This window comes from Thermobia domestica, chromosome 3, assembly GCF_964235325.1.
Source record: "Thermobia domestica chromosome 3, izTheDome1.hap1.1, whole genome shotgun sequence".
NCBI lineage: Eukaryota > Metazoa > Arthropoda > Insecta > Zygentoma > Lepismatidae > Thermobia > Thermobia domestica.
Window position 1 is genome coordinate 67437895 of NC_137456.1, and position 16944 is coordinate 67454838.

The window sequence follows — 16944 nt, forward strand, 5'->3', positions numbered from 1 at the left end:
AGGTTCGATTCTCGATGAGAAAGCATTGAATATTTTAAGACATTAAGTATGCTCTTCGCTATTCAATACATAACGAAAAGACGAAAATCAATCAATCAATTGGGAAGCTTCGAACTTGATATTCAATCAATTGGAAAGCTTCGAACGTGATAGACGTCCAAGAGTATGAGCATAGTAACAACGTTCGCTTGCGTTCTTCGCAGGAGGTAGTGAAGTGGATGTGCTTTGGTGGGGGTTCAAATCCATAACGAAAAGACAAAAATCAATCAATCAATCAATTGGGAAGCTTCCATCATGATAACTAATAGAACTCTCATCCATCCAAGAGCATTTAGCTATTCAATACATAGCGAAAAGCAAAAATCAATCAATCAACCAATTGGGAAGCTTCGCCGTCCAAGAGTATGAGCATAGTAACAACGTTCCCTTACGTTCTTCGCAGGAGGAAGTGGAGGGGTTTGGGATTCAAATTCATAACGAAAAACCAATCAATCAATCCATTGGGAAGCTTCGATCATGATAACTAATAGGACTCTGACCCGGCCAACAGTATGAGCATCCAAGACTATGAAGGCCAAGAGCATCTAGCTATTCAATACATAACGAAAAGCAAAAATCAATCAATCAATCATGAAGCTTCGATCATGATAACTGATAGGACTATGATCCCTCCAAGAGTATGACCACCCAAGACGATAAAGCCATCCAAGACTATCACCATAACAACAAACTGTTCTCATACACGTTCAGATAAACCAAAATTTTCCCACGCACTTCTCTGGTAGCCGTAAAAGGCTATGACCATAGCAACTAAAGGCTTGTCGAAACTTGCCTCCCAATTCCAGGAAATGATACCGAATTCTAAGAACGGGAGGGATCAAATTTCAGCCATAGTGCCTCATATCTACTTTTAATATTAAGGAAGCATATGGTATAAAGTACCATCAGCAATAATAATTAATTTAGTTAGTTTATTTCTTACCTTGGTGATTCATTTTTAAATAATTTTAATATTGGAAGCATGCAGCTATATATACTACTCGAAATCATGCACTACCCACAAACAGCCCCACGTTCACTATTCACTCTGTTCACTATTCGCATTCTCTCTTCTGTACTTTCCACGTAGACATCGTTTGACCTCAAGAGTTTGAAAAATCGAACTTCTTGTATAGGCATATTAAGAAAGCACCCCTACCCTCCTTTCTTCAATTCCAGGTCAAATATCTAATTTTTAAAAAAAAAAAAAAAGAAAGAAAGAAAAATGACTACACATTTCTTCAGTGTTTTAGATTGATGGTCTCAAGACGTCAAATTTTATATTACTAATCTTAAGTGATTCCGATATATATACGAGGGTAGTCCACAAAATTAAGACCGCTTAATTATACAAAATGAAAAACATAATAGTTATTTTGAGAAAAAGAAAAACAATTCTGTTACATACTTGATGCTTCCTTCACTTTTGTATTTAATATTTGACGTATTTGTTCACGAGCCTCAGAATTTCCATCTTTTTCTTCTCTTCTAGGACAAATATTTTTTTAAAAAACGATGGAACACGTACTTAATTGTTTTAAATGATAGAACCAAACACCAAATTTTATTCCTTTAACCTAAAAGAATTCCGAGATATGGATGCTTATTATAATAACTGCAACCCCTGCCCTTCTTTCTTCCCATCCGTTTTTTTACACTCAAGGACAGATATACAAAAACACTAAACATATTTTTAATTATTTTAAATAAAAAACCTAATTACGAAATTTCATGCCTCTAACATTAAGAGAATCCTAGATATGACCATCTTATTATAATAATTGTAATCTCACCCCATTTTCTTCCCTTCTAGGACAAATATAAAAAACGCTTATCTACGTATGTAATGTTTCTTTTAAATGAGGAGTCCAAATTCCAAATTGCATGTCTCTAACCGTAAGACTTCCGAGTTATTATAATAATTTCAATCCCCGCCCCCTTTAATCACCTCACCATCTTTTCTTCCCTTCTAGGACAAATACAATACAAAAAAATATATATATGCTGAAACATGTTTGTTTTTGTTTTATGTAAGAAGGGTCAAAACACAATTTCATGTTTCTAATAATAAGAGTCATCTATTCCTGAGTCAATTAGTTCATTATTTATTCATCAAATTCCCTTCTTCTTTCCCTATAAGGTTAAAACATACAGAACCACATTAAAACTCTCAGAATAACTGGGGGATAAGAAAATAAATAAGCGTTAACAATTGTGGTGGTTGATCTAAGGGAAATTAATGAGATTGTCATCAAAATCCTGTTGTACACATTCGCTAACACTTCCAAACATTGACTGGTGGCTCTTGGAATCGCTTCGACCTCCAACAATGACTAGAAGAACTCTGAACTCCTTTAACTTATCATAAAATGAAAAATGAAATTTTACAGCTTAACGTCCTAGGTGCTAAGGGAGAAATTACTAAAGCAAATGAATGATGATGGAAGAAATGGTGGAATGAGGATGAGGGAGGAAACGGGAGTAGCCCGGGAAAATCCACCGACACGGTGTTGTTCCACAACAAACTTACTTGCTCAGAGATCGAAGATGGAATCCCACATACCAGAGGCAAGCTCTTTACCACTGAGCTACCGTATCCCCTCGATTTATCATAATTTGCTCTTTTGATATTTATCAATATACTCCGTAGTGCCGACTTCTAGGTTATTATCTTTCTCTATTCTCACCCTAACTTTTACAATGTATTGTGTCATGTCCGTGTCGATAATAAGGTCCGATCGAAGACATTCGTCATTCACAAATACTCTATTCTTCTTGGTAATTCGGAAACCCTTCTTACCACATTCTTCTTATCGATGACTATGAATTCTTTTACCTTTCTGAATGAAACATTCATTAATACCATGCTCATTAAGGCTCATTCTTATATTTACATTTGCTGCACAACGCTTCATTTGTTTGCTTTTTCCGCGCCATTACTACTGTAAAGCCCATCAGTATTTGTCCGTATCATTACAGCATCGATAAGCCTGTTATCTGACATTGAATTATTATCGAATAAATAGTTGTCTTTTATCACAGAACCACGAAAATATATAAACCCTTTACCTTGAGACACTTGTCCCCAATCGATTAATTCTTTATTCTTTTCATCATATTTAGTTTTCATCAATTTTTCCATTGTAACTTGGTTCTCTCATACCGAGACCAGTAGCTAACTAATTCTTCCAAACCTCTCAGTAATTAACATTTTACTGAAATCGTCCCCATTCTCAACTAGTTTCACCCAGTTTCGCAATATTCCACGTCGAACGATATGAAGACTTTTCGGAATTACCAATCCTTTGTTTCGCTTCCTGGTATACAATATCCTATTCGAAATCGATATCCGCAAGTGTAACATCTTTTTAAGAAACCCCCTTGTCACATTATCTAATATTTCCAAGATATAAGTATTAATCTCTGATATTACCCACCCATAATAAAAACAGGATAACAAATAGACAATAAAATTAACTCCTGCCTTGTTTTTAATCTTATTCTATCCAGGTTTTGTTAAAAGTAGTTCAAAGTACTCTTCCGCTAAGTAGGCGAATCGTCCAAGCTGAACTGGGAAGTAACACTCAGGATAAGTAACCCTATGTTCACTTCCAAAGCCCTCACCCATCGTTATCCCGTTCCAATTTCAAGATTACGTATGTATGAAGATGTTCTTGTAGATACGACCTAAAGTGTAGAGCACTTCTTCACCACTAACTACATATCCAATTCTCCTTAAAAAAAATATTCACAAAATTAAGTGTCTGATGCTGTTTCTCTGGTCTTCAGTATGCCAGTAGCAGATCGTCCACGTACGCCAAAACTTCGGCTTTCACTTCACCCAAGTCAAACTTCATAAGTAGGTCTTTCCATCTATGAAATAATTTGTCAATGATTATATTAAATAGGAGTGTGATTAATGGATCGCCCTCCTTCACACCACATTGAATCTTTAGCTCAACCCCGTCATCTTTAATGATCCTTCCATTACCAATCCACAAATTAAATGTTAAATTTACTAACTCATTCTTAACTCCTCTCTTTTTCAATGCTTCCACTATTGCCTTGTGGATCACCATGTCAAAAGATTCCGTAACATCCAGGACACAGAAGATTCCAGCAATAATTTCTGCTGTATTAATTATTTTATTTAGAAGAAACTAGTTCGAATTCGTACATTGCACATTTTGGAGATCCTGTGCCCTAGATATTTTTACTGCCTCTTGTAACGTATCACTGATTAGAGCTATAAAAGCTCTCATGATAAGATAGCCAATTTGTAATTGATTTCCGATTTTCCGTCTGAATTAAATTCCTTTGTTTCTTGGGAATAGAAACGGTTCTATTCATTTTTCCATTTTTCCGGTATCTTACCACTCTTCCAAACGAGATTATAGAACATTGTTAAAACTCTAACTTTTTTTATTCTCACACACACAGTATATCGGGAATATATTCTTTCGTACGGTCAGTAAATACGAACTACGTCTCCCGTCAATAGACTAAAGTTCCTCACACAACTTTCTGACTTGCTCACTGGCTGGAGTTTCCTTATCCATACTTTCTCCCATCCTTCCTTCTATCAGCCTTTTCACGAGTATTTAAGGATCTTTCCGAAACATCTCACAAATAGCATATTCCACTATTTTCGTATTGTTGGCACTACTCTTATAACCAATTCATATTATCCGTGGCAATTTTAAGTCCCTTTGCGGGGTATTTTGGAGAGTGTAGTGCGTGAGTGGTTTCCATGTTCAGTGACACTTTCCGAATTTAATACTGTTTTGCACGAGAAAAGCTGTGTATTTCTGTGCAAAAAGTACAGGATCTGTATTCGTCATTCCACGTAGGATACAAGCTGTAATTCAGGCAAAAGGGAGGCAATTCCTTACTAGTAAAAGTTTTGCGAGATTGCACACGTGTTGATATTTTTGTGTGCAGTGTCTATAAATACGTATTGTTATACTGAAATATCCCAATTATTTTTCACCTCCACCAAGGAAATGCAATATCCTAACCTTTTATTAGTCATCAACAGCAGCAAGCAAACAACACATCTAGTGTCAACAAACCATTACGTGAACCGAAGAGGGAAGACAACAGCACTAGCCACGAAGGAGGTGAGAGCCACTCGAATATTTCGTGTAAAAGGAGAACACCATACTCATCATCATCAGTTTGCTTGGGGCTGATCCATACTCTCTTTGTTGCTCTGGAATATAATTCATTTTCTCTCGGCTGCTCTGCGGGTTGAGACTTCTAATTATCTCTCATAGCTGCTGCGGATCTTGCGATAAACTTATCACCCCTCTCTCAGTTGCTATAGAGTTTTAAAGTCCTCATCTCTTTCGGCTACATTGGGCCTTAAGCATCCCGTTCCAACTGCATTGAGTTGGATGGAACATCCTGCCATATGTACCCAATTTCTCGACTGCTCTGGGTGGAGGAGTCTCATAACTGAACAGCATATCACTTCCTAATTACTGGATTAAGGGATTTTTAAATGTAGGTCTTCAGACCCAACTTTCTAAAGAGAACTTTAAAAAGACTTCTTAATATAATAATTATAATATTCATCCGTTTTTCTTCCTTTCCAGTTCAAATATCAAAAAAAGTTTAAACAAATTTCTTATCATTTTAAATGAAAAGTCCGTGTACCATTTTAATATAATTTAGATTCCTAATCTCCCATTTCCTATCGAATTTGTAAAAATGCTTTATTGATGGTATCATATATCCCAATTTTTATGCGCTATCAAAATTTCAAGTTTCTCACATAAGTAGTTTGGCCTAAGCGTTGATCTGTAACTCAGTCACTCAGGACTTATTTCATGTATAGAGATTATATGTATAAAATGTAAAAATAATTTCTTCCCGTAAATCTATATATGATTTACTGACTGTTTATTATTTTATTTTTAGAAAATCAACAGCCTGCTGGACGTGGGAACGAGAATATTCGGAGGTATAAGCGAGTATCAACGCACTGGAAGATGGCCAGGACGCAGAAGACAAAGCAGAACGAGGCAAAAACCAGAACAATCGGTAGATAAATAAAGATAATACACTTCCTATTATTTTACTAAAAAGAAATAAATTTCTTACGGATATTCCATATATTTTTTTTACTTTCGTTGCACTTCAATTCAGGGTTCAAAAAACATATAAATGAAACAAGTAAATTTCGTTTCACAGTGTGAAACTGCTATGGATATCTAAACTACGCGAACTCAATATTAAAACCGATCTTAGTAGATCTTTAACTTGCAGATGCAATACAGAGATAAGGTCTCAGGTGGAACGTATCCTTGGAACGCTGAAGCCATATCAAAAAGTTATTCCCTGTTATTTTTACTGTTTTCTATATGAACAAATAATTAAACCAAAAGTGGTAGTATGTTTCTATGACTTCCTGTTGTAATACAGGAATGGGGTCAGATATGGAACTTATTCTTGGAACGCTGAAGCCATATAAAAAAGCTATTCCTTATGAACAAATAATTAAACCAAAATTGGTAGTAGAAAGGGGGACAAAGTGGATATATGAGGCAAAGCGAATAACGCAATTTACAGTCAACTGAAAACAGAGGGCAGGAAATGTTTACCCCAGTTTATGACGTCACTAGTGAAAGAAGAGAAGGACGTTACTGTTTTGTGTGTACGTGTTGTTGTTTAGGCGAGAGAGGAAAAAGAAAGAAAATACGCATTTTGCTAAAACAATCAAGAGGTAAGGATTTTGAAATATTTTCTTACTATTCCGTAGAATGTTTGCGAACACTCTATGCATGGACAGGGTGGGATCTTACCTTTGTTATCATGTTTGAGAATTATCGTAAATACGTCGTCCATATGCTGTAGACAGTCTTTTGTCTCATGTGGTAGTGTGGGGCAAAGAGAATACTTTTAAAAGGGGCAAAGCGAATAGCGATTCACTTTGCCCCAAGCATAATGCAGTACTGTTTTAGAACATCTGTTTGGCACTAAATGTGGTATTGACGGCACGTATACGTTGCAACACAGCTAATTTGAATATTGAAATTCATATTGAATTTGTTCCGTTAACACTTGCCGAACAAAACATAGCAGTAGTAATAGTAGTAGTGGTGGTAGTTGTAATAGAGTAACATCAGTAGTTGTTGTAGTAGTAAGTTGGGTTAGGGTAGGAGTTCAGTTAAATAATCGCAGCGGCTATTAACGCAACTTATCCTATATTAAACTATGTAATTCTTTACCACTGTTAAGAAACTATTAGTTTGATTTTACATCTTTTAAAGTGATTTTAATTAACTTCAGTTCTTTGTTTGTTTCTTCGTTTCTCTACTTTTTTGCCTCTAATCAATTTACGAAATCAATTTACGTTCAGTACTAATGACTACAGTGGCGTATGGTGAAATTTTGTTCGGGGAGGGGGAAGCTTGAGGTCTCTACGTGCAGAGGAACTAACGAGTACCCCTATCAAGGAATGTTTAAAACAGAAGAGTGCGAAGAAGTATAGCAAGTCTACTATGTCTATCGAACCAAGTACTGGTGCAACTTCCGTAAAGGAAGTACCAGAGAAAAGAAGGAAATGTACCATTCAAGGTTCTCCTGCAAGAAGAAATGTTTTGCTGCGGCTATAGCTCTCCCAAATACATCTGGAATTACAAAGAAAAAACATTCAAAATCACCAGAAGGAGACGGTAGTTACCAATGCAAGTTCTGTCATGGATATTATTCAGATCCACTTAACGAAGACTGGATTCAGTGTTCCATTTGTCTGTCATGGTTTCACGAAAACTGTATAGATTATTATAAGGGACAAGTCATTTACATTTGTGATCTGTGTAAACCAAGAGTGTGATGTGATATTATTTTCAGCCTTAAGCCTTATTATTGTGTTTTTTTAATTTGTTTGCTACTACGTAGATTGCACTCATTAGGGTTACTACAGATTGAAAGAAACTAGACACTAGATGCCTATTTGATAAGAAAAAAGACTTCTATGGACTTGAGCTTTTTAAACATATTTAGGGATCATGTGTATGCAAGCTTTGTCTAGACTTAATTCTATATTTAAATGTGTTAGGCTAATACTCACAAAATATTAAACATTTTAATCTTCTGGTAGGCAAAGCAGTTCATTTAGGTGTCATTCTTTTATTATCTTAGACTGTGTACACATATATTGTTCTTCTATGCAAGTTCTATTTTGCATATCTGTATTAAACCCTGACGTTTAATGTATGAGTTTTTGCTTATTCACTTTGCCCCACTATCATGATCCGCTTTGCCCTACCGGTGGGGCAAAGTGAATAAACTGCAGTAGTTCAGTAATTAAGCAATATCATTTATGTATATGCAATCCTTATTACTATTGTATTGTTATTTGAAAGTTTAATGATCATAAAATATTTCCTCAAAACTTTGGTTTCCTAGTCTTAATTTTAGTTGCCATTTGAGGCCCTTGAAGTTAAGTGATCCGCTTTGCCCTCCTTTCCTATATGTTTCTATGACTTCCAGTTGTAATACAAGAATGGGGTCAGAGATGGAACTTATTCTTGGAACGCTGAAGCCATGTCAAAAAGCTATTCCTTATGAACAAATAACCAAAAATGGTAGTATGTTTCTATGACTTCCAGTTGTAATACAGGAATTGGGTGAGAGATGGAACTTATTCTTAGAACGCTGAAGCCATATCAAAAGGCTATTCCTTATGAACAAATAATTAAACACAAAGTGGTAGTATGTTTCTATGACTTCCAGTTGTAATACAGGAATGGGGTCAGAGATGGAACTTATTCTTGGAACGCTGAAGCCATATCAAAAAACTATTCCTTATGAACAAATAATTAAACCAAAAGTGGTAGTATGTTTCTATGACTTCCAGTTGTAATACAGGAATTGGGTGAGAGATGGAACTTATTCTTGGAACGCTGAAGCCATATCAAAAAACTATTCCTTATGAACAAATAATTAAACCAAAAGTGGTAGTATGTTTCTATGACTTCCAGTTGTAATACAGGAATGGGGTCAGAGATGGAACTTATTCTTGGAACGCTGAAGCCATATCGAAAAGCTATTCCTTATGAACAAATAATTAAACCAAAAGTGGTAGTATGTTTCTATGACTTCCAGTTGTAATACAGGAATGGGGTCAGAGATGGAACTTATTCTTGGAACGCTGACGCCATATCAAAAGATCCTTTCCTTTTTATCTCTTACCTTGTTTGTTATATGAAAATTAATAATTAAACCAGAAGCTGTAATATGTTTCTATAACTTTCAATTGTAATATAGGAATGAGGTCAGAGATGGAACTTATTCTTGGGACGGTGAAGCCATATCAAAAAGATATTTCTTGCTCTCTTACCATGTTTGCTATACGAAGAATAATAACTAAACCGGAAGTGGCAGTAGGTTGGTAATATAGGAATGAGGTCAGAGATGGAACTTATTCTTGTTACGCATAAGCCACATCAGAAAGCTATTTCTTGTTATTTCTTACTGATTATGTAAACGAAGTATAATATTCAATCCGGAAATGGTAGTACTTTTCTGTAACTTTCAGCTGCACTAGACTAAAGAGGCAAAGTCGAAGATGGAACATATTCTTACGGTACTGAATCCACATCAAGAAACTTTCTCGATATCTATTATCATTTTTCTACTATGGCCACCAGTGTTGGAGTCCAGTTTGTATAGAAGAACTAAGGTGAAGATGAAACGTGATAGGTAAGGCCCTCCACCCGTGCTGTAAAACCCTCACTCTACTCCCGACTCCTCACAACTAGAACTTGTTCTCTGGATAGCAGGTTTTGAAGATCTACGTGTCGAGTTGTGATTGGTTGTGGATACTCGTATGACCAGAATCGCGCTCAAAACGCGTGAAGACTCTTCTACTTTACTATTTTCCGTAGATACAAAAGAGATTAAATACAATACTGAATCGATTCGAAAAAAAAAGAAACTTCTCATCTTTTACAGTTTTTGTAACGTGAAAATTAATGTTGAAACCGTGAGTAGTAGTAGATTTATATCACTTACAATTTTAGTACATAGATTAGGTTGGAGATGGAATACGAGGTGCACGCCAAAAGTAAATGCCGATTCGTTCTAATTTCCAAGAACAGGAAAACTGTGTCTATTTTTCAACAAACACTCCCTCTTTGTTGATACACAGTTGCCATTGCTCCGTCCATATTGAGTAGCATGTGATATAGCTATCCAAACATCCATTACTCAAAAAATATTGTACACAGGCTACTGGGGCTGATAGGATGTTCTATTAATCCAGTTAGCGGTAGAGTTCTTTGTGATACATAAGTTGGTGTCGCATTATGACGTATGCCTTAACAAGGATGGTGCATATGCTGGAAAGTAGATTATATATCTTTAACTTCACAGTAATAAAACCATTTCCTTCTGGATGTACATCTTTCATTTTAGAGCCTATCAAAATTTACTTTCTGGATGATATACCTCGTATTTTATTACATTTTACTATCTCACATGACAGCCACTCAGATCATCACATATTTCAATGTTATCGTGCGGATAAATCATTCATGTTTGATTTTATCCACAACTTGCATCCACAAAGATTCCACTACTTTGCCTTTCCTGATGCTTCTTAACCGTGTCCAATCACACAATACTGAAGGCAGCTTTAATCTCATAATATTGTACCTTTACACTTACATTCAATGCATATCAACGTCACAATTCATTTACAGAAATAACAATTAGCTAGAAATGAATTCTCAAATTGCAGAAAACAATTCGTCCTTCTTTGATTTTAGAAAATCTCTATTATTCACGGTGGAGTTACTTAACGTTCAACAGGTTTATTTCATGAATTTATTCCTACTCTTTGTTCTCTGTTACGTCTAAAAAGAAGTAAACAAAACGATTCGTAATCTTCCTCTATTTATAAACCTTATTGGTTAGTGATGCTTCATTCTCACGCTTACAGATGGATGGAAAACAATTAATAATGGAAAACATTCCACTTGTGGTTATGATCTACTTGTGGCTAGAGTACACGGGTCGGCAATTCAACAACAAATCAGCGTCGTTTAGTTACTCGTAGCATTGTTTATGGTAGTTTAAAGCTAAGATGGAACAAAGAATAGGTCTTTTTCTAATTACAATTGGCGACTGTGCGTGTGTGTGTGTAAAAAAGTTCCTAAGTCCAAATCCAAACTTCGATGCCTCTTAACTCGGGAACCAAGTGTCTGTACTGCACAGAAAAATCTTTCACCTGCATACTGAGCAAAGTTTACCTACATGATAAGTTTGATCAAGATCAAACAAGTTCTGTAGATCGCGTACGATATATAAACTATTTTTTGATTGATCTTTAAAAAACACAAAACAACGAAAAGATAAATATTATTGTAGACGCCTTATTAAAAAGTAAGTTAAAATATTAAACAATTAATAACAGTTTTTCTAGATAAAAATAAAACAATAGCATCTTAAAATTATTCACTTTAGGCCTTGATACAAGTATATTATTGCACCAATCACTCAACTTTAAAATACTGTGTATTGTTCTTTCTGCATATTTGGTACTTGTTTTACACTTAACTATTAACCATATGTAGAGCCCTGCACCTCGGTCAGCTGGACTTCGAGACAAAATCCCCGATTGGCGATGAGCTATTTGCTAACGTATCCTAGACCAAGAGAAAATAAGAACCATACAAGCGGGTCATCTTCCATTTTTCTTCGTCTCTCCTCAGGCGATGATTTCCTGAATTCTGCAAGAGGTCATACATTTTCTAAATGCTTGTTTTATTCTGCATATGTTGCCTTTTGTTTCATGTGTCAAGACCGACTACTTTATGAAAAGAATGGAATTTTTAAATTTTACGTCCCACAATTACGCTGCCTAGCCTAAGGGAGATAGTAATGATGAGAAAAGAATAAAAGGGTGGAATGAAGAAACGGGGGAACCCCGAGAAAACCCACGCATACGGTGTGTGCTCACTACAAAGCTCACTTGGCGGGAGCTGGGATCGAAACCGGGACCCCTAGCACCAGAGGTGAACGCTCTACCACTTATTTTTTTTTAACTTCCTGACTTATCTTCTACTGCAACCACTTTTCAGGACTACTAGACACGACAGGGACACGAACACAGAAACATCGAGGACAGTTAAAATTCCACCCTTGCTACTACAGAGGGACTCGAACCCCCAATGGGCTTCACCTCGCGATCATCAGCCTAATGCCTCAGACCGCTCGGCTACACCCACCAGCTACCACTGAGCCACCGCGGCCCCTCCGGACACCTAGTATATGTTAGGTAGCACCCCGGCATTTACCTGGTGTGAATGAGGAAAACCCAGGAAAACGTCATTCAGGGTGGCTGGCCTGAAAAAGCTTTTTACACTTTTTCCACCGAGGTCCCCACCTGTAATCAAACACGAGACTGCTCGCACCGAAGGCGATGTAAATCATTGACTTAAATATTTAACGTAATTTAGCTAAAATGCGCTCAATCAAATTTTACTGCCAAGAGATGGTAAGTCGATCTACAGGAAACTAATTTTAGCAAATTTGCTTTGCTTCAAGGAAAAAAATACAAAATTAAGAACAAATAAAACTACATTTAAAAAAGATTGAGAAACAGAAAGGAAAAATTAGAAATGACACAATTTTAAAAATATTCATCTTAAATCATCTTATATTACACTCACCACTTCGGTTGTTTACATATATATATATATACATTTATCTAATTATTACTGCGTTTTGGAACAAGTACACATATCATTATTATGGTTTTGATGTAAAAGTATTGAAGATTTACTAAACTCTATTAGAGCATTTACAAAATCTAAATTTCTCTAGCGGCAGGTCTGGAAACTGAAAAGATCACTTTCATCAGATACTTAGCATTTCTTACCAACAGAATTCACGACCATGCTTTTGAATTTTAATGTAATATTATAAAATTCAAAGCGACTATATTTGTAACTCTTAATCTCTTGAACCACCCGACCGATCTCGATCAAATTTTCAATGTTGATGAGGTTCGGGCCTTGAAGTCTTTTTGTTTATTCACTTTGGAGGTGTAAATTAGGGGAAGGGGAATAGGGGGAGATAGAAAAAATAAAACTATATAACTCTTGAACTAAATTACCAATCTCGATAAAATTTTCAACATAAATAATGTTCAAGCCTGGAAGTTTTTTTTTTTTTTTTTTTATCATTTCACTTTACGGTGCAACGTAAGAGAGGAGGAGGGACACATACACACGCACACACACACACACACACATATATATATATATATATATATATATATATATATATATATATATATATATTTGCGGATCCAGGATATGATCAAGGGCGGGGCAACCATAGTTTGCCGTTTTATCCAATGTAAAGCAGGATTGAAGTCCATTTTATTCAGTGTAAACGTGAGCGAAAAGGGGAGCTATAGCAACTATAGCCCCCCATGGATCCGTACCTATATATTATATACAGTATATCTATCTCTCTCTCTCTCTCTCTCTCTCTCTCTATATATATATATATATATATATATATATATATATATATATATATATATATATATATAATTCAAATGAAAGTAACTTTCTTTGTGACTTTTTCACTCTTCACACTCTTCAACGAACCGACCGATCTCGATCAAATTTTCAACATAGATCAGGTTTGAACCTGGCATGGTTTTTATCATATCATTCTGATGGTGGAACTTAGGGGAGGGATAGGGGAGAAATAATTAAGAACGATCGAAAATGGCCGATATTAGTATCGAATCTATAGTTTTCGAAGTCACTGAGTTGAACAGTGACACTTCCGATCCAATTTGCATCCGAATTGAGTACCGAAACTAATCATCGAAAATGGCCGATATTAGTGCCGAATCCATAGTTTTCGGGGTCGCTGAGACGAGTAGTGACATTTCCAATGCCGTGTCCCTCAACTTGGAGAAGGAAGAGGAGGTAGAAATATAAAAATGATAGAGAATGACAAATATCAGAGAGCGCTTTATTAATAGTAAAAAGTGACTGACTATCGAAACTATTTTTTTTTTTTTATTTAGCCCAGCCAAACGGGTAATTGATGTTAATATTAAGTAAACTAATATTATACGTTAAACAAAATAAATAAAAACTTGTTCTTGCAACTTCCATACACAATAAAACAATGGTTCACAACCTTGTTTACCTGGCGCCTCGCCTTCCTTTTCGTTGGTCATACATGATTTTTGTCTGACTCCTTCTGCGATTTCAGATACAGCACTGGATTCTCAAATCTTCCATAATAATAATAATAATAATAATAATAATAATAATAATAATAATAATAATAATAATAATAATAATAATAATAATAATAATAATAATAATAATAATAATAATCTTATCCATTTATATTCCAGCAAAGCTTTTGCATGTCATTCTAATGCAATATATATATATATATATATATATATATATATATATATATATATATATTTACAAACCTTGTTGTTAATAGAATCACATCCTTTATTTTTTTTAGTCTCACAATTACTCACCAAGGGTAAAGGAGACGCTGGTGGAAAGATGGTAATAATGAAACGAAGTAAATGGGAGGAAATGGGAGATACCCCCAAAAAATAATGCACCCAGTAGTTATTTTCTGTTTATACGGTGTTTAATTTAACTCTTCTTTGTTACAACAATCGTGATATTTGTAATTACGAATATAGTTTTTTCTGTCAATAGCTTGCATCTCGCTCGCTCGCCTCCCCCCCCCCCCCCAAATACACACACACACATTACTAGACTGGATTCACTGCAATATATGCTTCATAAAACATCATTTTCTAGGTTGTTATTCGGGATGTACAGCTGCATTTAACAAACAAAGAAAATCATTAAGTACTAAAAGTTTCTAATTAGAAACTGCGTTAGAAATAGGAACAGCGAAGGTTATTTTGTAGTTTAAATGCCTGTTATAACACCGAAGCTGTAAAATTAGAGCACCCACTTTCAAAAATTAAGATACAAATTATTTCAATAGCTTGTACACGATTGTGCAGCAAAACGTTTCGTTTGTATATACAATTATAGTTACAAAATAACGTTTATTTCAATTTTAGAGAGGATGGTTTCACTTTGACGTTATGCTAGAACTATCACTGTCTGAAAAATTCAACATTTGTACAAACGAATGGTGACAATTTATACATATATGTATTCTTTTGTATTGGAGTTTCCATCAATCACTTGCAAAGCCCATTACATTTTACAAGTGTTGGTTGATTCAGAGTGGTGGTGAGTCAAGGCTGAAATTAAGGTGGAAACATTATTGTCGAATTTCAGTATTGAACAACGATGGTTCAGTGGTAAAGCGCCTACCTTTGGTGCTTGGAGTTTCTAGATCGATCCCCAGCTAAGATAGTTTGTGGTGGACAACATTGTGTCCGTGGGTTTTCTCAGGGTACTCTCATTTCGTCCATATTCTCATTACTTTAGTTATTCCATCGCCATCGTTGCTTTAATCATTCGACTCCCATAGCCTAAAGGGCATAATCGTAGAAAGTTAAAATAAAAGATTCCATTTTATTTCATTCATTTCAAATTACTGTACTTTTGTAATTATAGTTGCGCAAACGAAAATGTTTGTTGCACCAATCCTCCATAAACGATTGCTCGGCCCGGATTTAGGGTTATCAACGGGTCGAACAACTCTGCTCACAGCTCATTCACTATTAAGCCGAACCGAGAAGTGATCCAAGCCAACTCCTCACCGAACCGAGCCGCACCCAACCGAGCCGGCTCTAGCCATGGCTCAGTTGAGCCGAGTTGAAACAAACCGTTGGACTCGTTTTAACGGAGCTGACTCGAGCCGATGGCTCACCTGAGCCGAGTTAGTGGCTCACCCCAACCGAGCCGAGCAGGTTGACATCACTACCCGGGTTGGGCGTCTGTTCTTGGAGTCAAAAATTCGACCGTGTAGGTTTCAGCCTAGATGGTAAAAACTACAGTATTTACTTATATTGGTGCTCACGACATTTGCGGCTGTCTCGTTATAAAAATGTAGTTTCGTCTCGTTAACGAGACGAGACGAGATGCGAGCAACACTAAAAGTATTCCACATTACTGTTTATATTTCTCATCGCCTTCGCTTTCCAATCTAATTTCAAAACGAGTTTAAACAAGCTGAACGATCGAGCCATTTATTAAACTCGACTCGACTCGAAGCTCGACCTAAAAAACAGTGACTCGGCTCGAAACTTGACTCCAGAAAATTACCTTTGGCTCGAGTCGAAACTTGGCTCGAATTCTACTCGAGTTTCGAGTCGAGTCGATTTTAAGCTCGACTCGCGCCCATCCGTACATGTTTCTCAATTTTTGGAAGTGTTGCTTCTAACTTTACATACATTGAACTTGCACTGCTGTCAAACCCATGGTATTAAATAATGTTATAATCTTCTAGAAGAAATTCGCTGCAACAGCAGTTGTAATGAGCGTCATACAACGTACAACTCCAAATCTAAAATTAAGTCTAAACGAATTTACAGCTTGAACTTTTAATTCTATGGTTCAGCACTATAAAAGTACAATAAAAATGTATTAAGCATAGAAACATTTCTCCACTTTCTTACAATAATTTCACATAATATTCATCCCATCCAACGCGAATTTTAACTCAAATCCAGGATACAACTAAACTGCCATTGGTAGAATATCAAATTATTTTTTAGCAATTACTCACAGAAGAACATATCAATGCTTCTAAATGATGTACTTTTTCCCATATCTACCAGTAGCGTAGCGTAGTATTCCGAAATGGGGATGCCAAAGTTAGTCACTTGTCTGATATAATACAATACAATGCAATGCATGTTCAATGTGTATTTTCCTTAACAAGTGAAAAGATTCACTATGCAGCAAA

General features: G+C 35.8%; 1 protein-coding gene across 1 annotated transcript in view; it reads left to right on the forward strand.

The window, feature by feature from the left end:
• Positions 1-16944, forward strand: part of LOC145681447 (uncharacterized) — an 83682-nt gene that overhangs the window by 55265 nt on the left and 11473 nt on the right. Inside the window, exon 4 of the mRNA XM_081753091.1 lies at positions 5962-6084. Coding sequence (XP_081609217.1) covers positions 5962-6084 — 123 coding nt within the window. The remainder of the gene's footprint in view (positions 1-5961; positions 6085-16944) is intronic.